Genomic DNA, 25,290 nt, shown 5'->3' on the forward strand with positions numbered 1-25,290 from the left:
CCTACTGAAGTTGTCTTGCCCTTTGGGAAAGGAACACTATGTGAGTAATCAGTGAGGAAGGAAAAGCGGATAAAGCATGATGGGGTGGATTCCAGATGCTGAAGGGGGGGAAGCCCACTCCTGTCTCAGCGTCCCCACTGGGATGCACTTCAAGGCCATGAGTATACACACACCACTATCATTAATAACATCTGCTGAGGTTACGGGGAAGGCAAAGGCAAGAAGTCTGAGTCTTATTCACCTCCAATAGGAGGAAGGCATCCTGAGTATTGAACAATATAAAGCCTGAATCAAGGGATTCCCCCGACCCCAGACTGTTTTCCCAGGCCTTTCCACCCAGATGTCCCACTGTAATGTATCATCTGACTCTCTCCTGCCTACCCTACATATCCCAATGTCCTGCTGCTCTTAAATGCCCCCAACCCCCAGCCTCTGCCATTGATGCTGACCCGATCAAGAGGAAGCACGCACACCTCTCCCTTCTCTGGACTGCTCCTGTACTGTGAACTATGTCATTTATTGCCTGATCCCACTGCATCGTATGGTTACTTCCTTATTTGTAGTACAATGCCTGCAAAACTTCTAAGACATTTCACTCATTTAACACCAACTGCATGTAAGGTGCCGTACTAGCTACTCTCTACACATTGTGTCATCCTCACAACCATCTGAGGAAAACACAACCATCTCTATCTTCCAGGTTCAGAAATGGAAATGGTGGGGGGAAAGAAAAGTTACTTGACCCAAAGAGTTCTGGTCACAAATTGTGAGCCAAGATTCATACCCGGATCTGTAGGATTCCAACCCTACACTTTTTCCGGCTGTGTCTTCCCTTTCTGATCTTTATATTTCCAGAACCAGCACAGTGTCCACCACACAGGGGAAGCATCTGGAGTGTTTCCTTTGAGGGTGTCACTTTCAGATGCCTGGCCCACATTTCCAGAACACATTGCATCTGATTGGCCATAGGGTCTGGGCAAAAGCCAGATTCTGGGATCTGGCACATTCACACAGGAGCACCTGCTGGGGGTGCTCTCCTCAAGTGCCCTCCGGGATTCTGCTGGTGCTGCTAGGCCAGCAGGCCTGCAGCGGAGGAACGAGAGAGGAGGAAGAAGACAGCACATCGTTCTGTTTCCTCCCTCTTCTCACTGAGCCCTCTGCCAGGCACCCCTTGGCACCACACTCCAGACACAGGGAACCAAAGGCTCCCTCATCAAGCATGCCACTTCCAGACCCCATGCCTTGTCCATCTGCGGGTTTTGTCTGGCATCCATCCACTGCCTGCCCTGCTTGGGAACCATCCGACCTATGTTCTCAATCCACATGGTAAAGGTGCCCGCTCTCTCGCCGGCTTCGAAGGTGGGTCAGTGACCCAGGTCTGGCTATTTGGAGCACTCTTCCCCTGCAGACACTAATTTGGGATACTGCCAAATGTCCCCAAACATGAAAAACGGGGGGGGGAGGGGCATCTCAGCCAAGAGATGAGAAGCATGGAGTCAGGTGTCCGATTCTCAGGATTCGAATCTTGGCTCTGCCACTCACTGGCTGTATCAGTTGGCAAGTTACGTGACCTCTTAGTGCCTTAGCTTCTTCCTGCATTAACTGGAGTTAATAATGGGTGAAAATTCAATGAGCTCGTTTCAGTAAAGCACTTACAACATTGCTCTCTTATAAGGATACTTGTTAGTGTACTTTGGGCCCATCCAGAGAATCCAGGATAATCAGCCTACCTTAAGGGGCTTAACCACTTCTGCAAAGACCCTTTTTCCTAATAAGGTGACATTTACAGGTTCTGGGAATTGGTGCTGATACCTCGGGGGTCATTATCAGTCTCCAATATTGGAGTCGGAAGATGTGCCTTCCCAGCAAGTTTCCAGGTACGCTGATGCTACTGGTCCAGGGACCACACTGAGAACCAGTGACCTAGTGACTTCCTGCCAATACTTCCCAGTGTGGCTCAGAGGTCTGTCCTCTGTAAGACTTTCCCTTTCATCCTCAGGGGCGCTTACCCTCCTCCACCCTTGTGTCCTTTCTCTGTCCTGACCTTCCCCTCTATCCTCTTTCACTGCCACCATGCATGACATCTTGTTGTTGCAATTTCGTCTCAGCGACTGCACCGGGATCTCTGTTGGAACATTTTTCTATCTCTAACACTTAGCCTGGTGTATAGTAGGTGTTCAGTAAATTCTTAAGGCTTGGAACTGAAAGGCCAAAAGAACAAGGAACCATTCCTAATTCTATTCTGAACTAATTCAATGTAGAAACTATCACCAAGTGAGCAGCACGAGCTTTCATTCCGATATCCCATTATTCTTTCAAAATTGTGCAGGAATTAACAGTAGTTCACTGTTTCATTTTCATTGATTTGAGATCATAGAAAAATCACTGAGGGGCTCCGAAAGCTGGGCTTTGTGGATGATTATTATTCCAACTATAATAGCTATTCTTGTGTCTCTCTTAGAAGAAGAATCGGCTCTGGGTGAAATTGTGAAGAAGGCCCAGTGTGTAGAAATAAGTGTTGTTTGCCACACTTCTCTCTCCACGAGTATCTTTTATTTCATCTCTCAAGTCAGTATCTTGTTCTGTGCTCCTGGCTAGAGAGATTCCCAAAAGCAGAGGTGGGTCTTATTATCTCTGTGTCCCTAGGGTACCTGGCACAGTGCCTGGCACACAGAAGGGGCCCAGCTAAGGTTTTTAGAATTGAAAGGAGTCTGTATGCAATTTAACTAGCCCTCCCTCGTCCACCTTTGAGGCTGACATCGTTAGTGTCTGAAAATCTCATTCCTGGCAGCTTCCCGCTGGGACAGGCTAGAGAATGGGAGCTGTGCCCCCAGGGGAAAGTTCTCTTCTTTGGCCCTTCAACCCCTCAGACTTGAAAGCCTTCCTTCTCCCCTTAGATTCTACATAGCCAAAATCTATCCACAACTCAAGGTTAATTGCTAATGCTCTCTCCTGCAAATACATTCCTAATTCCTTTGGTAAGGAATTGCTTCTTCCTTCTCCACCCCACCCCACCCCCACGCACTCCATGTGCACCATCCATGTGCCCCTTCATTCCTTCTGCATGCATTTTCATACACATAAAGCCATCAGACCTCCCACACTGTACCAGACCTTGTAAGTTCATTTAAGTCTTCCTCGAACCCCATGACAAAGGGATTAAGGTGCGCTCTCCATACTAAGACACTACGGATTTTAAGATTGGGTGTAGTCTTTTAGCAAAAGAAGGAAAAAGATTTAAAAGAGAGTGAACAAAAAGCTGCTATACTATGCTATAGTAACAACCAACATAATAGCTAAAGGTTCTAGAAAATTCTCCATGTGCCAAACTCAGTGTTTACAATGTATCATGTCATTTGATTCTCAACACACCCCTGTGTGGTATAATCTTTTACCTGCATTATCCATGAGGAGAAACACAGCTCCAGAAAAGCTCACGCATTAAGCAAGTGGCAGAGGTGGGATTTGAACTCAAGCAGTATAGTTGGGCTCCTGTAGCCCTTACTTTAAAAAAAAAATGAACTACCTTATATACTAAGCTATATGTTTTATCAAAACACAGCATACATGGACAAAAGTGTGTAAATCATACCTGTACAGCTTGGTGAATGTTCACAGGTGAAACACCCATATAACCACCACCCAGATCAAGAAATCAAGAACTGTCAGCATCACGTAAATCCTGCCATGCTTCCCACGAATCACTGCCCTCTTTCTCGCCCAAAGTTAATCCTTATCATTTCTTCCAACAGCACAGATCCATTTTTACTGCTTTAGATCTTCACGTAAACATGGTTTCTGTGTGCCTTCCGTAACTCCCTATTACATCTGTGAGATTCAGAGACGGCGATGTGTGTGGTTATTGTTTTTGTCAATAGGCATCATTTGTAGTACTCCATTGTATGACCATTTCGTGATTTCATTTCTATTTTGTCACTGAAAGGCATTCATGGGTTTTTTTTCCACCCTTTTTTTGGCAGTATAAACGAATGCTGCTATTAGTATTCTTTTTTTTTTTTGAAGATTTTATTTATTTGACAGAGACAGCCAGCGAGAGAGGGAACACAAGCAGGGGGAGTGGGAGAGGAAGAAGCAGGCTCCTAGCGGAGGAGCCTGATGCGGGGCTCGATCCCAGAACGCTGGGATCACGCCTTAAGCCGAAGGCAGACGCTTAACGACTGTGCCACCCAGGCGCCCCTGCTATTAGTATTCTTGAATGTATTACTCATGGAACACATACACCCATTTCTGCTGGGTATATTATTAGAAGGGGAATGGATAAGTTGCACCATATGTGGACATTCGACTTCAGTACATTCTGCCCAACAGATTTACACACTGGTCACACGAGCCCACTTAAGGTGGGTTACATTCCCCTATAAAGGTATGAGAGTTCCAGCTGTTCTAATGCTCACAAATATTTGTTATCATCAATTGTTTTAAAGGTAGCCACCCAACTGGGAAGAGCCCATCTGTTTGACCGCTAAATTGTTCCCCCTGCCGTAGTGTGAGAGTCTGTACTTTCCAAATAACTTGCCACAAACTAAAACACAACAATCCATAGGCAAAGCATCTTTAAGTTCTCCTTCCATTTGTGCTGCAATGCTTATCTTTTCCCTTTCTGACTTGGCTTTGGAACAGCCTTTCCTCTCATCTCTTGGTTGTGATTCTATGGCTTATGATTGGCTATCTATAATTATGATCTATTATTTATTAATTTCTAACACAGCATCTGACTGGAACTTATTAATTCTTTAAACACCCATGATCACTTGCCTGGGCAATGTCATGTCAAATGAGCTTTATTAGTGCAGCTTGGAAAACTCAACCTACATAGCACAAATTCTTTTGAATGGTGATGATTACAATCTTTTATCCTCCCTTGCCGGGAAACCGATGGGCGTTGGTGGGAGGTAAGATGAAGGTACAACTTAAAAAAGGCTGTCTGCTATGGCTCAACGACCAGGGGAATGCATGAGGGCACCCCCAAGCAGGTTAAAATTTAGTGCCTTAATCAAACCAAATATTCTTCCAATATTTGTGTAACTTTTCTGTAAAGGAGAAGCTTAGTGGTTTGTGAAGAAAGGGTTGAGAAGGAGTACCCCTAGCTGCAGAATACCATCCCCTCTCCCATCCTGAGCAGCTCCGTGTGCTCCAGGTAACCAAGCACAGCATTCTTATTAGGAATTGAGAAGAAGCATCTCGTGGTTATTGGCTCACGCCCCTTGAAGGTCTCACCCCTTTCAACTTACTGCTACATTCCTTCCAACTACATATAATACTCCCTCTGAAATGCATGCTAGTACTTTTACTTTTCTCAATTTTTTTTTTTTTTTTACATTTCCAAAGATGTTTTAGAGTTGCTGTAGATTAATATTCTGGGCCCTTTCTTGTCTGGCTTGCCATTCAGTATCATTCAGATGGAATCAGAAAAGGCAACTGAGTCATCCTGTGGATTATGGTCCTTTTCAGCAGCCCTCCACAGCATAAACCTTCCTGACTCTGCCTTCCCCACCATCACCAGTTTCTACTTGAACTCTACTGAAGTTGGAATTCAATTCAGCAAACACTGGTACAATGTGACACTGGGAATATATTATATACCGGCGTTTACATATGTTATTTAATCATGACAACAACTCTTGGGAGATGTTTCAATAAAATAGTTAAGCACATGAGTTCTGGAGCTGAAGAGATGATGGGTTGAATCTTGGCTTCATCACTTAATACTGAAGGCATCACCATTACGCCTCAGATTTTTTTTTTTAAATCTGCATTAAAATAATAATCACATCACCCTATGGGGTCGTTGTAAGAGTATCAAGAGATAATGTTAGCAAAATATTTGGCACGTGGTAAATAATTAATGGCTATGAGTTAGTATTATTGTTACACTATGTGAAGAAGGCACTCTTAATATCCCCATTTTGTTAAGAAAATGGAAAGTTAGCAAGTTGAATTTGGCCAGGATCACATAGTCCATACATGGTAGAGGTGGGATTCTAACCCAGACCCATTCAACTCCAGAGTGAGTGTTATCATCAGCCAGTCTGACATCTATAGCTTCACTGAAACTACAAATTCAATGTCAACAGTATAGAACTCCGAAGAGAGCTAGGGGAGACTTTCTTTCAGCTAATTTCAGTCAAGGTCACCGGGTCTCCTTGAGAACAGTTCTTCAACCAGATGGTCTTTGTTCCATCTTTAAAAATATGCAATGCAAAGAAACCTTAGCACATGCTTTACTGAAGTCTCACTGACTTCAAGTCTATCGAGAATAGAAATAATGGTAATCTGCCATGAAAATGTGTGTGTGTAAAACCACCTTAGTTCTTACTCATTATCACTTCATTTCCTGTGCGCTACCCTTTAACAAAATATTCTTTTTAAAACTACCTCTTTTGGGAAACCTGAAAAATCATGCTAGGTTCATCTGTCCATGAACAGTCGAGAAGGTGAGAATAAACAAACTGCAAAGCAGAGACCAACCCAAAGACAACCCAAGGAGTTGGGTTTGAGAGCTTCCTACCAAGATGCCACAGACATACCGATAGCATCTTGATTCAGAACGGCCCAAAGCCAGCTATGCGCAATCACGAGGAGTACAGTGGTAAGGCATGATTCTGAGTTCCAAATGAGGAGAAATAAGCTGTTTATGAACCAGGTTCAAAAGTAAAATCAGAGGGGCACCTGGGTGGCTCAGTCAGTTAAGCATCCGACTATTGATCTTGACTCAGGTCATGATCTCAGGGTGTGAGTTCAAGCCCCCTGTTGGGCTCTGTGCTGGGCAGGGAGTCTGCCTAAGATTATCTCTCTCTCCCTCTCCCTCCCTACCCCTGCTTAGGTGTGCTTTTTCTCTCTCACTCTCAAAAAAAAAAAAAAAAAAAGTAAAATCAGGTCCATTTTTGGTAACATTAAAATTTCTGGAATGCTTCCCCTAATCAAATTGGGAAGCGAAGAAAACAAACAAACAAACCAAAAACTACCTCCACTAGAAGGCTCCAGAATAGTGATGGGATCAGATCTAAGACCACTGGTTTAATTAAATCAATAAACATCTAGTAGTTGTCCAATATGTACCGGGAACTGGAGATTAGAAAGCTAAATACGGTATTTTCTTTGACCTTGAGAGATTCACCACATAATGGGACAGAATGATATGTAAGCAACTAATTACAACACAGTAGAGTCAGTCTATAATGAAGTTAACTACAAGGTGCAAAACGTGTAAGAAAAGATGTAGTCTCCATCCCTTCATGAATAAAGAACAAATAAATTTGACCCAGACATCAAGAACCTATGGATTAGCCCAAAGTCTGCTCCCAGTACCAGAGTCATAATAGAAACCATCTCATTCTCTAATCTTTCACCTTCACGATTCTCCAGTATACTATTAAGTAATGTTCTTTTATAAGACATAATCATTAATAATCCCAGGATGAGCCACATAATGTGTTAGCCTCGCTCATATTTTATATAAACCCAGAAGGAGTGCAATAATGTTGAAATATAAGGCACTGAGGCCCACCAATGGAGCACACGTCTAAGGGGGGTGGAGAGTGGCATACTGGAGAGTGTTCTTCACATCAGGCACTAGGCAGGTGCCTACTTCAACAATACAAAGACCACTTCTTTGCATGAGTCCCCGTGATGCTGAAACAGAGGGGCTTCCAGTGTGCCCAAGACTCCTTGGTATAGGACACTGGGGATGACTTCCCTACCTGACATCTGCAGGGTCTTCCGTGACGAGCACGTCTGTCTTGCAGCTGGCCAGAGGGTTGATGGACAGCTCCACAGGCGGAACCACAAAGCTTTTGCTGACCGGAAGCCACAGTCCTTGGCCCAAGCTGAAAGTAGACCTGCAATGTAAGAGTTTCCATTGGGGAACTCCCGGGGAAGCAGACAGAAAACAGCAAATAGGGGCCCCTCCTCCACCCTTCTAGGACCATTTCTTACTTCCCCACCCAGCTCAGTCCCCTGCCTTCTCTAAGGCGCAACTTTGGCCAACCCGGCTCAGGCCTGGATGATCATCTCTTAAACCTATTAATCATTTAGCCTACGCATTGCTTTGTGTTGCTAGTTTTCTTTCTTCCTGACTACCTGTCCCAAATCCCAGTAAAGTGGGCTCTATGAGGACAGGGACTATTTCAGCTTTGCTTTACTGAGTGGTCCTCAGAGCCAGCAGGCATTCCAGAAGTGACTGCAAAGTCAGCAGGGGCGGTCTGCACAAAGGTGAAGAGCATGGACTCTGAATCAGTTTGAACCAAAATCCGATTCCCGGTTTGGCCACTTAATTTGCCGCGTGTCTTTAGCAGCTGAAGTACTGAAGTTTCATGCAAGATTCTGTGGAGGCAGCGGGAAGAGGTTCCATGGCTGTAGAATATTTTTAAAGCACTGGACTAGATAATCAGCAATGTCTCCCCCATTCAAATATCTGAGTCCATAAGTCTAGATGCCAGACAAATGGGAATTAGATTCCCATAGCAACTGGGCCATGATGGTAATCATGCCAATGACCGTTTCTCTGTACTCAGTGCAGCCTAAAGGCTCACAGGCTCCACTGACTAAGGCTGCATGACTATGCCTCCCCAGGCCCTGCTCCACGCCCCAGCATCATGCCCCAACCATATTATCAACTCACCTGAGAATCTTTTCAGGGGCTTGTTCTCCTGTTACTAAGTCATAGCCCCTCTCGAGTGTAGTGTAAGGCCAAGGTCTGTGGGTAGAACAGGAGGGAAAGAAAAGGGGACAGGAGATGATATTAATCAGATGGGATTCATAGGTGGACACTGCTTCAAGGTAACTTTACAGACAACCAAATTTCACAGAAGTAACTGCAGGTGATCCCTAAACAGCACTGGGCTTGGGAGCACTGACACCCCCACACAGTCCAAAATCTGTGTATCACTTTTGATCTCCCCAAACCCTAACTACTAATAGCCTACTGTTTTATTTTGTAGTTGTTTTTGGGTTTTTTTTTTTTTTTTTTTTTTTTTTTTTTTTTTTAAGTAGGATCCACGCCCGTGCCCACGACCCTGAGATCAAGAGGCTGGCTCTACCAACGAAGCCGGCCAGGCCCCCCACTAATAGCCTACTGTTGACCAGAGGCCTTACTGATAAATAATCAGTTGATTAACACATATTTTATAGGTTATATGTATTATATGCTTTATTGTTGCAATAAAGTAGGCTAGATAAAGGGAAATGTTAAGAAAAATCATAAAGGAAATACATTTACAGTCCTGTACTGTATTTATTGAAAAAAAAATCCACTGTAAGTGGACCCATGTGGTTTAAACTCATGTTGTTCAAACCCATGTACTGGGTAAGACTATTTATAAGAGAATATCCTCCATCTCACAGAAGGACTCAGCCCTTTAAAGACCACTTGTCTGTTTTGGAGTTTATGGACAAAAACCCCATTTTCTTTCTGTATCAGTCCAGTTAAGGAAGTGTCCATTGATTACTTACAGTTTGGGAGGGGGAGTTAAATTTGAGCCTTTGTTCTCTAAAAGACTCATCAATTGTGTACCTTTAATACTAACATGTGATTCAGTGGGAAATGGGATTCACCGCCCATCAAGTCTTACAGGAACACAACTACTGTAGAGAAGAGTCCTCTTTGTGGGGTGGTTTTGGGGCCTGTAGTAACAGAGCAGAGGCATGGGGATGGCCCTCCACTGTCCCTGCTCTGATGGTCTTTTGACACTCACCCTTCACTCTGTCCCCAGTCACTGCGCACACACAGGTGTCTGTGAACCGGGTCGGGGGCATAGCCTTCATGACAGCTGCACTCTCCTGTAAGAAAAAGAGAAGGGGGTTTGTGAATTACTACTTGCCCCAAACAGCTCTCTCCCCTGGCTTCCTTGTTTTCTCAGTGGGCTTGCCTGGTTTTAGAGAAGGCCCAGGGAGAGAGCCTGCTCTGGTCTACCTGCCACTGTGGTTAATAAAGAGTTTATTCATTTGTTCATCTGCTCACGTCGTCATTCAACAAGTCCTACTACACAAGTCCCTGCCAGGTTCTCAGCCCCGCGCTGAGGATGCAGAGGTTGGACACTGAAAGGGCTCACAGGTTAATGAGGGGAACAGGAAGTGACCTGGTGGCCACAAATGGAGGTCCTATTTTCAAATATTTAAATTATGATAAAGTACATTTGCAGTAAGATTGTAATCAGAAATGTGAATTCTCTCCACTTAAATGAACTTCATGTTCATCCATAAGCCCCAAATCAAATGTCACCTCCTCCAAGATACCTTTGATTTCCCCTTCTAGACAATTTGTTTTCATCTATCATTTCCAGATTTTATTTTGTTTGGTTGTTATTGTTGTGTGTCTTAGTTGGTTTTCTTTGTTCCTTTTCCCTCCCCACCTTTCCCCTCTGGTTCCCTTCCTCTCCATCCATCCATCCATCCATCCATCCATCCATCCATCCATCCACCCACCCACCCATCCGTCCATGTATCCATGCATCATTTTATTATGGCCATATCTTATGCCTGGTTGCACAAATGCTTGCTAGTATCCCACACTGCCTTTAGCTCTTCTCCCTTTGGTCAAGCTCACTTCGAGCAGCCAGCCCATATCTAGTTTCCTTGTGTATCTTCAGAGTTCACAATCCTGGATGGGTTTTCCAAAGCTCTCTGTCCTACCCTCTTCAGTTATCAGTCCTGCTCCACTGTACACTCCTTAAGGTTGGGTTGATTAAGGTTCAACTTGTTATTGGCATTTCCTAAGGTGTATTTGTGGAATGTTCACAGATGCCTTACCAAACACAGATTCTATTAAAAAAATGAATGGGAAACACTAGACTATTTGTAGAGTCAGTGGGGTATGATTCTTCATGAAAGTGACACCTAAATGGTTTTCCCCAAACCTATTTCACCTTGGGAAGCTTGCTGGTGGAAGAGGTCACAAGATGGACCTGTTATGGACCATGGACCCTGATCCACACTTTGGGAGATGCTGGTAGGAACTGCCCTGCCTTAGCCCACTGCCTAGAACAGAGTAGGTACTCAATACTGTGAGTTGAATGAGTAACTATCTGTGATGCCTTGTAAATTTCTAGATTATTGATGTCAGGTTGCCTTCTTTCTCATCTTCGGGTGATCATACTCTCTCTCTCTCTCTCTCTCACACACACACACACACACACACACACACACCACACAATGAACCTGCAACTCTTCAATCCTACAGTGATTCAGATTTGCCTGACCTGAGAGTTTTTTTGAACCATGTTTCCCGGAAAAGTATATTTCAATGGGAGAGATTTAGGAAATTTGCAACTTTAAGGTTTTAATTTCCCCTAAAAGTTTTTGTTTTTAAACCTCATTAATAGTAAAAAAAAAAAAAATAAAAAAAAATGAAGGCTAAACGTTCAGATGTTACACACTAGAATTTAGGTTATGGGAGAGCACAGTCACATTCAGTCTAGTTGCCAGGTAAACACATTTTATGCAAACCTCATTTAAAACCACCACCACCAAGCAAGCCCACGAAAACACCTTCTCCTGTCATCTCTGTTTCGTTGAGGAAGATATGGAGGCCGGGAGCTGAAGTGCTAACAAGCCCATGCTTTTTACAACTATAGATCTTGTGAATCAAGGCTTTTTTTCAACCTTGCACTACCAAAACAAAACACAGCAGGGAATATATATTAGGGCAACACCCGTTCTACAACTCTTACCCATAACTCCTGATTTCAAAATGTTTGTATTCATCAAACAACCTTATTGTTTTCACTGATTCACTAAAAATGTTTTGCATTTGACCTTATACAAAGCATTCCTAGTGTTAAAATAAAACCCTCTCTGATTTGTTTTATACATTATGATGCTGCTTAATCGTTGTAACCCCAGCATTAGCAAGTACCTGGCAAAGAGCCTGGGCTTGATAAATGTTGGCTGAACTGAAATGGTAGTAATACGGAATAAGGAGTGAAGGATGGGTCAGAGATGGCATTAAAAAATATTCAGAATAAGATTGCGGAAAGGCAGGAGAGAGGGAGAGAGAGAGGGATCTACCTTTCCTCTTCTCTGGATACCTGGTAAATAGAGGAGAGGGGTTGCTCACAGGCAGGAATGCTCTCTGGAACTGTCCTCTCCAATAGCAAGTTCAAGTCTTCTAACAAATGCGTGTGCTGTGTGTGCGACCTAATGAGCTGATTGCTGCTGGAGGTGAGGAGAATGGAGGAAGAGGGCTGAGATCCTTGAGATTTGGATGAGAATAATTTGCCCAAAAGGGGGGGGGGTAGGAGTCACTAATGATGTGTTAAAATGCGACAGCCCCATCATGAAATATTCACCACTTTAAATACGTCTAATATTAAATATTAAAAGTCCTGGCATTTGTCCTCGAGGCTCCCAGGGCTGATTTATGATCTGCCACAACCACAGACCTCATGATTCCTAATGGAGGAGGTATATGGTTGCCTCCGGTCCAGGAACAGGAAGTCAGGCTGGAGTGGGCAAGAAGAGATGGGAAAGGAGGGCCTTTCTTCTTCAGGGAAAGGCACAGCTTGAGTTCCTATTTCTCCAATCTGTGACTCTGCAGGAAAGGGCACAAGTCCACTGTCTCCTTTCCCTCCTCTTGGGAATATGAGTGAGAATGAGAAATCTCTACAGAGAAAGGGTGCTGCTGTCTTTCGCATTTCTCTCCTGTGTGCTTACCAGGCAGGTTTCCCAGTTCTCAGAACAGACCATTAATTACTGACACTCATTATACAACAAATATGTAGTTTGCAAATAAGAAGCATCTACCCCGGAGGCCCCTAAAAGCCTGCCTAGAGAACAAACAGGAAGTGAGGCGGGGGGGGGGGGGGGAGGCGGTTGGAGGCAGACAGGCCTGCCTTCCATTCCTCACTTTCCCTCTCCCTGCATGTGTGGTCTTGGGGAAGTCACTTCACCTTTGTGGGTCTCAGTTTTTTGAGTTTTAATCGAATAAAAATGATAGTCATGTCAACCTCACAGAGCTGACCGTGAGGATAAATTGAACTAGTGAAGGGTAAGGCTCAGGGCTCAAGCTCAATAAATTTCTTCCTCTTTCCCTTCTGTTCCAAGACAGCAGTCCATTCTGATGCACGCTGGAATATAACTCTAGAGACACTGGATAAGTAATTTTCCTTCTTGCTGGGCCTTAACTTCCCCATCTGCAAAATGGAAAGTTGGGAGTAGAAGTTCATGAATCCTGAGCGCCAGTGGGAGTCAGTCCCTTATGCTGCCTTTCTAAACGCCTACACTCTGTTTTCCGGACACTGTTAGAGCGTTGGCTGTGATCCCTCTCATCAGCTGGGCTGGGTGTCTCCAGTAAGATCTCCATCAATGCCATGGCTATTGGCTTTATTGACTCCAATTTCCTATTTTGCTGGCTTAGCTAACTCTCCACAATTTGCAACCAAGCATTTCCTTCTTGCAAGATGCAAACTTCTGAGAGCCAGACCTGAGGATTAACACCTTCCTTCCAGGAGTCCTTTCCTCAACCCTGCCTCTGCCTACCCAGAGCAGCCAGGCTAGCAAAGAATAGCTCTCCGGGGACACAGGTTTGCATGGTTTCCACGTGCGGACTCCGATCACCCGTGCTCCTTTACTCCTTGAATGAGGGGATGCAGCCATCCTGCTCACAACCACATCCCGCACCTGCTGTGCTGCCTGGTACATAAATACATGAGGGGGTATATCTTATAATTGTAACGTCTGTCCCAATGGGGTAAAGAAACATTTTTTTTTTTTAATTTGCCTGTTCCCCCCACAAAACTGGGAACTTCTTGATAGCACAAATCTTTTTGTAATCATCTCCATATGCTAGTAATTAGTATAGTGCCGGAAGAAGGGTAGACAACTCATTTGCTGAACGAACAGAAGAACGAATGAATGAATGAACAAATGAATGAATGAATACATAGTCATTTTCATGAATTCAGGCTGAATTCATTTAGAATAATGATAGTTCTGCCAAAGACTAGAAGAAACTTTCTTATAACCAGGACAGGTATTTGCCAAGGAAATGGAAAGTATAAACATGAGTGTTGATGAAATGTCTAAAATAGAATTCTATTTCACATCAGAGCAGAAACAGCTCTTAAAGGCCATCGAGGTCACATCTTCCCAGCTTCATTTTTCAGAAGGGAAAATATAAGCTCAGGGAGTGAAGATGTTTGGCCAAATCACTAGACTAGCCTCAGAGTCAGTGAGGATTAGAACCCAGGGCTCTTGGCCACTACTGTAGCATCGTACCCACTGAATGGATGATCTCATTACTTCAATACACCTGGCAACGTTTTCTAGAACTTTTTTTTCCCCTCTGTATTCCTCTGATATCTCCAACTTTCCTATAGTAACAATCTATGACATTTAGAAACCGGGATTTTTTTTTTAATATGATGAATCTGAGATATCCTTAACAGATTTAAAATATACATTTAGATACGATTGATAATGTAGACCTTAGAAAAGAGTCTAATCTCTTCGTTAAAGTGGTTCCCATAAGGGAATTCAGTTAGGTGGATTTTCATCATGCTCCTTACTAAAACTCTGTAGTATCAGCTCGAGGTGAGTTGCACTGGTTTTAAAATATTTACTCTTCTTGGCTCCTACGTCCCATTTAGTCGGTTCTCATTTTATGTTACATACATTCTCACTCCAGACACCCTTGCGTAAAAACAACAGAATCCCTCAATTATGAGCAATCTTGAGTTTAGCTTCTGTGGGTTCTTCAAAATCACTTCAAAGTGGACACTGCCTTCATGTGAATCATATAAGACCAGCAGGCTGGGAAAGTAGTTCAGAGCGTGGGCCTTGGAATCATCTTGTTTTGGATTCAAATCCTGGATCTGCCACTTCAAATTTGCATGAATTTGATCAAGGGGCTTCCTCTCTCTGCATCCGTTTCCTAGTCCGTAACACCGCTGGTATCACCTATCTGCTAGAGAGATCAGTGATGTCTTTGAAAAGTCCGCAGTACGGACTTCAGCACATTCCTTCTCGCCGAAAACATCATAGATGTTTGTGATTTTGTAATTATTGTTCCTGGATAGGAGAGGCCAATTTAACGTCTTGTTTTAGTGGAAAGAAAAAGTGCTTTCTAGATGAAGGATGGTCACAAATTTCAAGGTAGTTCCTCTGCAAAGCCAAGGGGAAACTCAGTTTCTTTATCTTGCTTGAATGGAATAATCTCCAAAGCTGGTTACGGTATTCCCAGAACCTATAACACCTGCCACCATTGTCTTTGCTCCGCCTGCTGAAGGACACAGGGACACGAACAAGGATTATCAGCCAGAGGGTACCACCCCCTCTGTCCCTCACAGCTCAGAGAACCTCAGCACCTGCCCACGACGGCTAGATAAGTGCAAAGCCTGCTTCCCAAGCCTGCCTGCTGTCCGGCTCCTCTCCTCCCAGCTTGTCATCCTCTTACAATTCCATTTTCACTTGCTTCCAACTCAGTCATCACTTATCATCACAGGCCAGGGACACTGGCTGCTGTTCACTTTCCTGTTTATTCTTCTTGTCACCGCAGCTTGGAAAGACATCTCCCTGGGCCCTCCAAGCAATCAGCGTGCGTGGCATCCTTTCTTGTTCTGACTCTGAGCAGGCCACCCCTGGGCTTCTTCACTTCCAGCTCTGGCCCTGGAGCCCAGCTCGGGGCCAGGCCTGTGGTGGGGGCGGCATGGGCTGAGCATCACATCACTGGGAGCCTGCTTCATGGTAGGAGCGGTAGAAGACCCTTGCCATATGTCACTGCATCCCATCTCACAGGTCATACCCATGACCAATACCAGGAGGAAGGTACTGGTGTCCTCATTGTAAAATAAGGAAACAAAAGTTCGGACTCAACTAGTCATTCGCCCAAGGTCACAGAGCCAGGTGTTCAAAACTCATGCTCCTTCACACCATCACAAACATCATAAAAGAGCCATGACCACCAGGACAAGAGCCAGGACAGCTGCCTGTAGCGTGACAAGTATCAGCTGCTAGACAACAAGCATTTGGAAGACAAGGGATCTCCGATTCACCCACACTGAAATTAGCATTGGGCTGATTTCTAAAATCCGACTATAACTAAAGATTAAGAAATCACTCTTCCAAATATCCCCTGTTGAACTGTAAATAGTTTATGTATGGATTACACTAAATCCATAATATCTACGTAATGAAGGTTGATCTCCTGCAGCAGGGATAATCCACAGGGGAAGCTCATACCTTCTAATTGAGCATCTACTCTGTGCTGACCTTACTCAAATCACTTCTGGGATCTATGATAATACTGGCAGGACAATGTTATTGGTTCCACTGTAAATACTACAAGGCTGAGGCCTGGAGAGGGTAAGTGCCCAGGGTTGTGAACACCCAAGCCCAGTCTCTTTTTGAGACTTGCCAAGCTTTATGATGGCTCTCTGAGGCTGTGCTTTAAGAGAGTGTGGAAAATTGGGGCGCCTGGATGGCTCAGTTGGTTAAGTCTGACCTCAGCTTGGGATCAAGTCCCACATCAGGCTTCCTGCTCAGTGGGGAGCCTGCTTCTCCCTCTGCCCTCCCCCCTCGTGCTCTCTCCTTCTCCTTCTCTCGCTCTCAAATAAATAAATAAAATATTTTTTAAAAAAAGAGAGTGTTGGGGAAAAAAGCATGGGAATAGGAGACTGGGGTGAAGGAAAATGTACCCTGTGGTAGAATGAATTACCGTGTCAAGTCTTCATTTCCTACAGCAGCACGTACTCACATGCTTGCCATGGCTGATGGCGGGAAGAGTGAGATTTCTTCCCTGGCCTTTGCATGCAGGCTTAGCATGTTACTTGCTTTGACCGATGGGATGATAGCAGACGTGACGTGAACCAAGGTTTGAAATGTGCTGTTTGGCTGGGCTTGCTCTCTGGCATTCCTGCTTCTTGCCAGGAGAAAAACCAGGCTCTGAGTAGTGGCCGGTCAAGGAGGATGAGGGGCATGTGGAACAGAACTGGAAGTAGCCTAAGCTTAGATAAGTGCAGCTGAGCCCTGGCTAGCCTGGTCCACCCAGATGTGTAACAAAGGGGAAAGATGTTTCTAGTTGTTGACAATAACACATTGTGTTTGTCTGTTACGCAGCATTAGTGTAACAAAAGCTGATGAGCCTCCAATCTGCATTCCCCCTTTATGCATAATGGTCTCACTTTCTTCCCAAAATGGAAACCTTAGAAACATCTCTGACCTGACTTCATTGTTTTCATCCTCAACATCCGAATGGCACCTGAATCCCCCTGATTCTACCTCTTTGTTGTCATTCAGACCCATCCCTTTCCGCCTTTCCCACTATCACTGCCCTGGGGAAGGCCCTCAACACTGTCCATGTGCATTGTTGAAAAAGTTTCATCACTGATGATAAGCTTTCAGTGTCTCTCCCGTCAATCTGAGTGATGGCCAGTTACCTCTATCAAAGAGCAGCTACACCCACAGCTCGTCCCCAAAACTGTCAGCGGCTCCCAGTTGCTCTCAGGATGGAGTTCATGTGGCCTAGTCTAACAACCAAAGCCCTTCATGACTGGGTGCAGTCAACAGTCCCAGCCTTATCAATCGTTCTCCCTCCCTTGTGCCTTTCCTGCCCTAACCTCTTGGGTTTACTGATAATAACAGGGCCATCTGAGACCCACCTGCAGACCAGGGTCTGCTTCTTGTAGTAGGTCTGCCCTGATCCCACTCCTTGAGCAGAGCAGAGCCTGGGAACTGGAGCCAGAGATGTTCCACAGAGGAGAAACCAGGGTTGAGAGGGAGTAGGAGGTGAAGAGAAAATTAAGTGGCAAAATGATATTTAGGAAAGGAATGAGATCATGTGGGCAGTTTTGAATGTCAGCAGTATCCTCAGGGAATATATTTTACAATGCTGAGGCCTCTGCAACCTCGAGCAAATCTTTCTGCTTTTCTAGGCCGCGGTCTTTCCGTCTGTAAAATGAGCAGCTAATACTCAGGAATCCCTAAACGCCCTTCCAAACCTTGTTCAAATCCCAGGCCTTGATTTTTCTTCTAACACGCTCTAGTCTTCTCTCTTGAGGTTAGTGTTTCCCTAGGGACTGAGGGGGAGGTGTGGCACGTTAAGGAAGATTGGGAGTTGGGAGAACAGAGGTTTGGGGGGCAGAAAAGCATGAGTGGAGTGAAGTAACAAGAGGATATGATTGGGATCTTTATAAAGCGAGGAAGACTTTTCTAGAAGTCTGCTCAGCCCTAGGGCAGGTCCCCTCCCTCCCTGGGACTCAGTCTCTCTATATGTGCACAGAGAAGGTTGGTCTGGATGACACCCAAGCAACCTCACCAGGGCACCTCTGTTGTCCCTTTCTTCCTGACACTGTTGGAGTGACACGTTTCAGCCTTGTTCTTCCCCAAGCATTGGAGATACATTCGGATGCCTGCATTGTGGGGGCCGGCCCCTCTTTACTATTCATCATCATGCCTCTGAGAGCAAGAAGGGAAAAAAAAAAAAAAAAAAGAGGCCAAGGGTTCTGGTGGCACAGGCTGGCGATCAGGCCTGATGGAGATCTGAGTCCTTAATCAAGGCTACCTGGGGGCTAATTGGCATTGACTCAGCTCATGTGAGCAGCCCACATGGAATGGCCCGGGCTCTGAAAGGCCAGCAGCCAGGCCACACCAGGCCTCCCAGTTCAGGGTCTCGGCCAGGGGAGCCCCTCTCCCCCTAGCCTCGTCCATCCCTGGGTGTGCCACGTGCATGATTATCTATAGATCAGTGTCTGGAAGAAAAGCATATGGGTAACAGACACTCTTAAAATTATGGCTGACTGAGGATGGAGGGGGAGGAGGCAACCTCACGAGCAGCCTGGAACAGACTCAGAGGCAGACAGCCCCAACCACTAGGAAGGACCATGGCATTCCTGACACGAATGCACAAAGCAGGGCCACCAGCGAGGGCGAGCCGTCCCCCACCACCGCCCCCACCTCGCCCCAGAGCCTGCATCACCCATGCTTCTCAAGTCACCCTCGAAGGGGTGAGGGTGGAGGGCACGGGTAACAAGCAGGAGGAGGGAAGCCGGCATCAGCACGGGAATTAAAGCCACCGGGGGCTCGATCCTCAGCTTACTACACACAGACCAATTGGCTTCCATAGGCTGCTTCACTATTCTGGGCCTCAGTTTCCTCATCAGGAAACGAACATCTTAACCCCGACTTTTAAAACTCTCACAAGGACTGGAGGTAACATATTACACATGATTCCCCGGCCGCCTGGGGGATGCAGTTCGTTAAGCGTCTGACGCTTGATTTCAGTTCAGGTCAGGAGCTCAGGGTCTTGAAACCGAGCCCTGTGTCAGGCTCCACGCTCTGAGGGGATCTGCTTGGGATCCGCTCTCTCCCTCTGCCCCCTCCCCCACCTGCGCATGCACACTCTCCCCCCCTCTCTAAAAAAACAGAAAAATGACCACATCCCTAGACATGTAGGCAGCGTTCAGTGTGAGTTGATATCATTGCTGGCACATGCCCCCCGGGGCCATACTTCCTCCTGGCTTAGCGCCCTTGCCCCATGTGAAGGCAGCCCCTTCCCGGGCTTCCCACTGTGTCGGTTCTTCCCTCCCTTTTTCCTCCCCACATGGTTCTTGCCTCACCTCTGGTCCAGATCTTACTTCTTCTGACGATTTCTCATTCTTAGTATGATTCCTGTGTGAACAGCACAGGTGGGATCGCGGCATAGAGACAAATCCATCCGATTCTCTACCACGAGCAGGTGACACTCAGGTGTCACTGAGAGGAAAATACACCGCTACCACAAGTGTGATGGGCTGGGGAGGGGAGTGTGTGCAAAGAACTGCAGGGTCACAGGAAAGAGCATCAAACTTTGCCACCCAAGGTCCGGGACATGCTGGCGAAGAGGGAAGACAGTATTAACAAGAGGGGACGCTGAGAGTCCTAACTGCCGGGCGGTTTTGGAAGTTCCTTATTTATGTTAACTCACATGACCCTCACAACAAGCCTACAATGCGGGTTCTAGTTTCAACCCCATCTTACAGATGAGGAGACTGAGGCCCAGAGGGGTTAAGTTACTTTCTGGCCTGATGTCACAAACAGAAGAGTTGACAAGGCTAGGACTGGAATCCAGAGACAGTGCTGCTGGCCCCAGACTGTACCGTCTCTCTCCCAAGGGGGTGTAGGAATTTGCCAGACAGAGGAAAGGGTGGGAGCAAAGGAAGGTCATAGCACCGTGGGAAATCCTGGGCCCTTTTGTTTCTTGGATCAGCAGAGCCAGAGGGCTTAGCAGGCACTGAGGAACACCGCCTTATCCCACAGGTATGGGGAAACTGCTGGAAACCTCTATAACCCCTCTACAAAGAGAGTCCTTTCCAAATGCTGACTCCAAGCACTGTGTACGCAGAGAGGGTGTTTAAAGCAGAGAAGACAGGCAATGAGTCAGGACAGGGTCTGAGCTCTGCATGTGTCACCCAGTGGCTCCATGACTTTGCACAATTTCGTGTCTCTGGACAAGACTCTGTTTCCTCAGTTCTACAACAAGTTTGATCAGGCCTGCCCCTCTCACTGAACAACGTCCAGAATGTTCTATCCCCATGATGGGCTCCCTAAGCACAGCCTGCTATTGCTATGATTATTACTAGGAAATTGGCTGTCTTCATGTTCCTTCCTACCCATAGCTCTGATCTTGGACCCCTCGGCTGTAATCTGGGAAGAGGGAAAGGCTATGAGTTGCCTGTGGATCTTGTTAAACATGACGTGTTTGGTCTACTTTCTCACCTTTAATCCACCCAGCCACTCTGTGAAGCAGGGGCTAATGTCCTGATTTTACACATGAGGAAACGGAAGCCCCGCAGGGGTTAAATGATTGGCCTTCAGTTTGCACATCAAGAAAATAACAGGGTCAGGATTCGAATCCCATTTGGCTCAACTCTGGAGCCAGAGCTCCCCCGACACTGTCGCAGGTAAGATGGGGGAGTTCAGCATGATCCTGCACATTACTCAAAGTGACCCACTATGGTGGCTCTGCCTGGCTGCCTACCATGCCTCTACTGGAGCTTACGGGGATACAGATGAGAGGAGGCTGTGTGGTTGTCATTCTTCGGGACCCTCTGGCTCATTTCTCCACTAGCTGATGGGTGGCCTTGTTCAAGATCCTTCATCTCTCTGAACCTCATCCTTCTTACCCAGAAGACAGAGAACATAAGTCCTGTCCTGTCCCATCCACAAGGATGCAGTAAGGATAAAATATACACTATTCTATTCAGGACACATGATGATTAATAATGCAGTTGCTCCCCACTTGCACAAAACCTGAACCGGCAAAGTGAAATATACAAAATAGATTAAGCAGAGGGTAATTATTCATCTTGCAAAAGAGTTCTTCACTGTATAAAAGAGACGCACTGATGTGTTTTTTTTTTTTTAAGCACCAGCTATCTTTGTGAGTTTAAAATCAAATCTCATTTATAAAATTAAAGTGAGAAAGAAGAATGCACTGAGTACAATGGGCCACACACACGGATGTGTCCTGCCCAAGCCACCCACGCCCTAAAGCAAGGTGGTCCGGACACCATGAGGTTGCAGCCTTTGCCTCTGGCTAGTGAGGAATTGGGGGAAAACCAAGAGAACCGGTGGACAGCATGTGACATCTGCACTCTGTTCAGAGGGGTCTCTTCCTCAGAGTGACCTCAGCCTCAGCTCTAGACAGATGGTTAGGGTCACAGCTTCTCTGGGAAACTAGAGGACTGTCATTTCCAGTACTTCCATCCGGAATATTATACCGTTTTACATAATGCGCATGTTCAGCTGAACCCAGCTCACTTCCCCTTTGCTAATCTCCCCCCCGATTATACTCATCTTCACGTTCTTGCTCTCCCCCCCTCCTTCTTGGCTCTCTTCTGTTGGATGGCTCTCTCTTCCCCCTCTTCTCTGTCTTCTTTTTTGTTTCTCAGTCTTTGTGCGTTTGCCCCTGCCTCAGTTTCCCTCCTTGGTCTCTGCTTTTCTGCCTTTGCCTTTCTGTCTGTATGTGCCTCTCTATTCCTCACTGTCCACTTTCCTGTAAGCCTCTTTCCTTTGTAGCCCTCTACAGTGAAAAGGACTTGAGTTTAAGTCAGACAGGTGCAGGTTAAATCCCCAGACCCACATCGTCCATGAAAGAGACAAAAAAGGACAGTCTGTCTACTGCAAGGGTTAATGTAATGATTACATAAGATGTGGTAAGTAAAGGTGCCTAGAGCAAAGAATACATTCACATTCTGTAGATTCCACTCCCCCTACTTTTCTTCCTCTTTTTCTTGATTTTTCTCATTCTCCTTCTTTCCCTTCACTTCCCACCCATTCTGCTCTCTCAGTCCCAATCTCACACAAGCACACACACCACAGCCTCCACCCCCACTCCCTGCCCCAGGCCCCACTCCTTAGCCAGCCCCAGGCCCCGCCCCTTTACCTTTACCCAGGCTCCACCCCCTTACCCCTCTCCAGGCCCCGCCCCTTTACCCCTGCCCCAGCCTCCTTACCTTTCTCCAGGCCCCACCCCTCTACCCCTGCCCCAGGTTCCCCCTCCTCACTCCACCACAAGCCCTGCCTCCTCATCCCTCCCCAGGGCCCTGGCCTCCTTCCGTTTCCCCAGGCTCTACCCCTCAGCCACCCCCACCCCAGGAGACCAACTCAATCCCTGCCCCAGTCTCTGCCTCTCACCCCCTACCCCCAGCAGCCCCCACGTTCCGGCAAGGATTTAATTACAGAACGGCACAGGTTCCCATTACTAAGACACACATTCTTTCACAAAATGTTTTTACGGTACATTTACTGGTATATGATGGAGAATCATCATGAATCATTAAAATTAAGCAACGTGTGTCCAAGTGGCCTGCACTAGGCTTCACTAGGGAGTCAGGCTTTGCTATTAAGTCCATTTTGGGCCATTTGAAAGATGGCAGCAGACCATTCATACTGTACAGGGTGAGACCACCTGACCTCGCCTGACTTGTGTGAAGCATCTCAAATTCCTGGATGCCCTGTCCTGAGGGACAGTCTTGGTGTGATCAACATAAAATCCATACACCTCCCGACCCCTGTTGTCTGGTAGAAACCCATCTATTGAAATTTTAATTAAAAGACCATTTAACAAAAAATAACCAAAAGGCTGGGATGAAACACGAGCACGCACACACATGCACGCACACACACACGCACACATACTTCTCATTTTTAGAGACCTTTAATCACCCACATTGAAGTGGAAGCTGCCTTCAGTCTAGGGGAAGAAAAAGGGCAGTGGTGTAATGGGCTGGCTTCCATCAAACAACCAGAAAAGGCTAGTGCTATTACCAAGTGCTATGTTTTAAATGGTTTTGTGGAGGCTGCTTCTGCTCAGAAATCTGTCACCACGCCTTCCATTCCATCATGATTAAGACTTTTGTGGGTTAAGTGTTGTCAACACTGGGGGTTCTTTTTGCCCCTGATTCAATAATTCCCATTTGTTGCATACATATATTTGCCATATTATGTAGCAGGTACTTTGTACTGATTACTATCGTCACAATAACCTAGCAAAGGTGAATACCTTTTCCTTTGATGAAAAAGAGCAGGAAATTGAAGCTTGGGGAAAATTAAGCAATTTACTCAAAACCGCACCAAGAGTTTCCGGCAGAGCCAAGATTTTAACCCAGGTCTGCCTGACTTCAGTGCTTTCCCTTTTTCCCTTTTCCTCTGACTGCTTCCCCCAAAACAAAACAGCCCATGCTGGGGGCCGCTTGATTTTGAGCAAATGGAGGTGATGCCACGTGTCTCATCTGCTTCCCTCCCTGGTGACTGACTCACTCAGCCTTGGGTCTCAGTCAATGTTCGTGAAAAAAAGACGTTAATGAAGCGGACGCGGAACTCGCCATGCCCCGGATGCCCTGCATGGAAACACTTCTTTGCATAAATGGGTGGATTGGATCATAAGCCTGGAAGACAAACCTGAAAAAACACTGCCAGAAGCTGATACCACCTTCAGGTGTGGTAAAGGACTTCTGAAGGTCTTGGCTCAGCCAGGGGTCTCCATTCCAAGGGTAATATATTTTGACTGCTTACATTCTTCTCAAGAGATGGAGAAATCAAGTTTCAGCAAGCATGGTGGTCGGGAGACCTCTACTCTGCCACGAACTTCCTGAGTGACTTGAGCAAATCCCTGACCCTCTCTGAACCCCAACCTCAACCGCTGTAGAAAGAGCGGGGTTCACCTGGATGGTTGTCATGGTTCTCCCCAGCCCGGACCTCTCTGTTCCTTGAATTCCCACCTGGCCCCTGCAGGAGGATCTTCTGAGGCTTCTTAGGAGGAAAGCTGGAGAGGTCACTGTCATGAGTTACTACTCCCCCCTCAAGTTAAGGGGCACTCAGGACTGTGCAATGCAGGGTTGACCTCCTCAGATGAGCGCCTCCTTCCACTTTGTGCCAGAGCCTCCTCCGTCACTTCCCTGAGTCCCAGCCCCGCTTGGCACAGTGCTCAGAAACGCTCTGCTCAGCCCTCACTTATAGTGCATATTCGTGCCGCCGCTCACTTCTGTCATCCTAGGTCATCGGTGCCCATTATCATCCAAATGTTTGTCTCCCCAAATTCATATGTTGAAGCCCCTAACACCCAACATGATTGTATTTGGAGGTGGGGCCTTTGGGAGGTAATCAGGGTTAGATGAGGTCATGAAGCAGGGACCTTGGGAGAGGATCATAGGAAGCAAAGGAGAGGCACATCTTGCATTCTCTACATACACACACCGCAGAAAGGTCATGTGAGGTCACAGACAGAAGTCAAGAAGTCAGGAAGAAGTCAAGAAGTCCACAAGCAGGAAGAGAACTCTCACCAGGAACCGATTCAGTGGTATCTTAATGTTGGACTTCCCAGCCTCCTGAGCTGTGAGATTATAAGATTCTGTTGTTCTATTTTGTTATGACAGCCCAAGCTGGCGAAGACAGTGTCATCCTCTCCTGGGTTTTTAGAGACAGTGTGAAAACTGGTCCTGGATCTTATACACATATGGGGGACACAGCATTGGATTCCTCATTTCTGATGTTGAAAGTATGAAACCAATTTGTTAGAAAACTCCAAGGGACAGAGATGACAGCTTCTTTTGCTCATTATCCCCCACACTGGGCACAATGCCTGGCATATAATTGGTGCTCACTAAATCATCGCAATGAATGAAATGCAGTATCTTGATTTCAGTAACTTCTTTCCACCACGACTGCTACCACCCTGGCCCAAGCCACCATCATCTCTAGGCTGGATAATCATATCAGTCTCCTAAGTAGCCCCCCTGCTATCACTCTTGCCTGTTCCCTAGAGATTTTCTCAATGGAAGGGCCAGAGGGATCCTTTTA

General features: G+C 46.1%; 1 protein-coding gene across 3 annotated transcripts in view; it reads right to left on the bottom strand.

Annotated features, from left to right (window-relative positions):
- The window catches only part of ASTN2 (astrotactin 2), an 844,134-nt gene that overhangs the window by 432,096 nt on the left and 386,748 nt on the right, over positions 1 to 25,290 (bottom strand). For 2 of the 3 annotated variants that reach the window (XM_044389549.3, XM_026513855.4), the window contains 3 exons: positions 9,714 to 9,798; positions 8,642 to 8,716; positions 7,722 to 7,859 (listed from right to left, as the gene is read on the bottom strand). In XM_044389549.3, the coding sequence (XP_044245484.1) occupies positions 7,722 to 7,859; positions 8,642 to 8,716; positions 9,714 to 9,798 (298 nt within the window). The remainder of the gene's footprint in view (positions 1 to 7,721; positions 7,860 to 8,641; positions 8,717 to 9,713; positions 9,799 to 25,290) is intronic. The other variant, XM_026513856.4, reaches the window with a different exon arrangement.

Source organism: Ursus arctos, unplaced genomic scaffold (genome assembly GCF_023065955.2).
Source record: "Ursus arctos isolate Adak ecotype North America unplaced genomic scaffold, UrsArc2.0 scaffold_18, whole genome shotgun sequence".
NCBI classification, from domain to species: Eukaryota; Metazoa; Chordata; class Mammalia; order Carnivora; family Ursidae; genus Ursus; species Ursus arctos.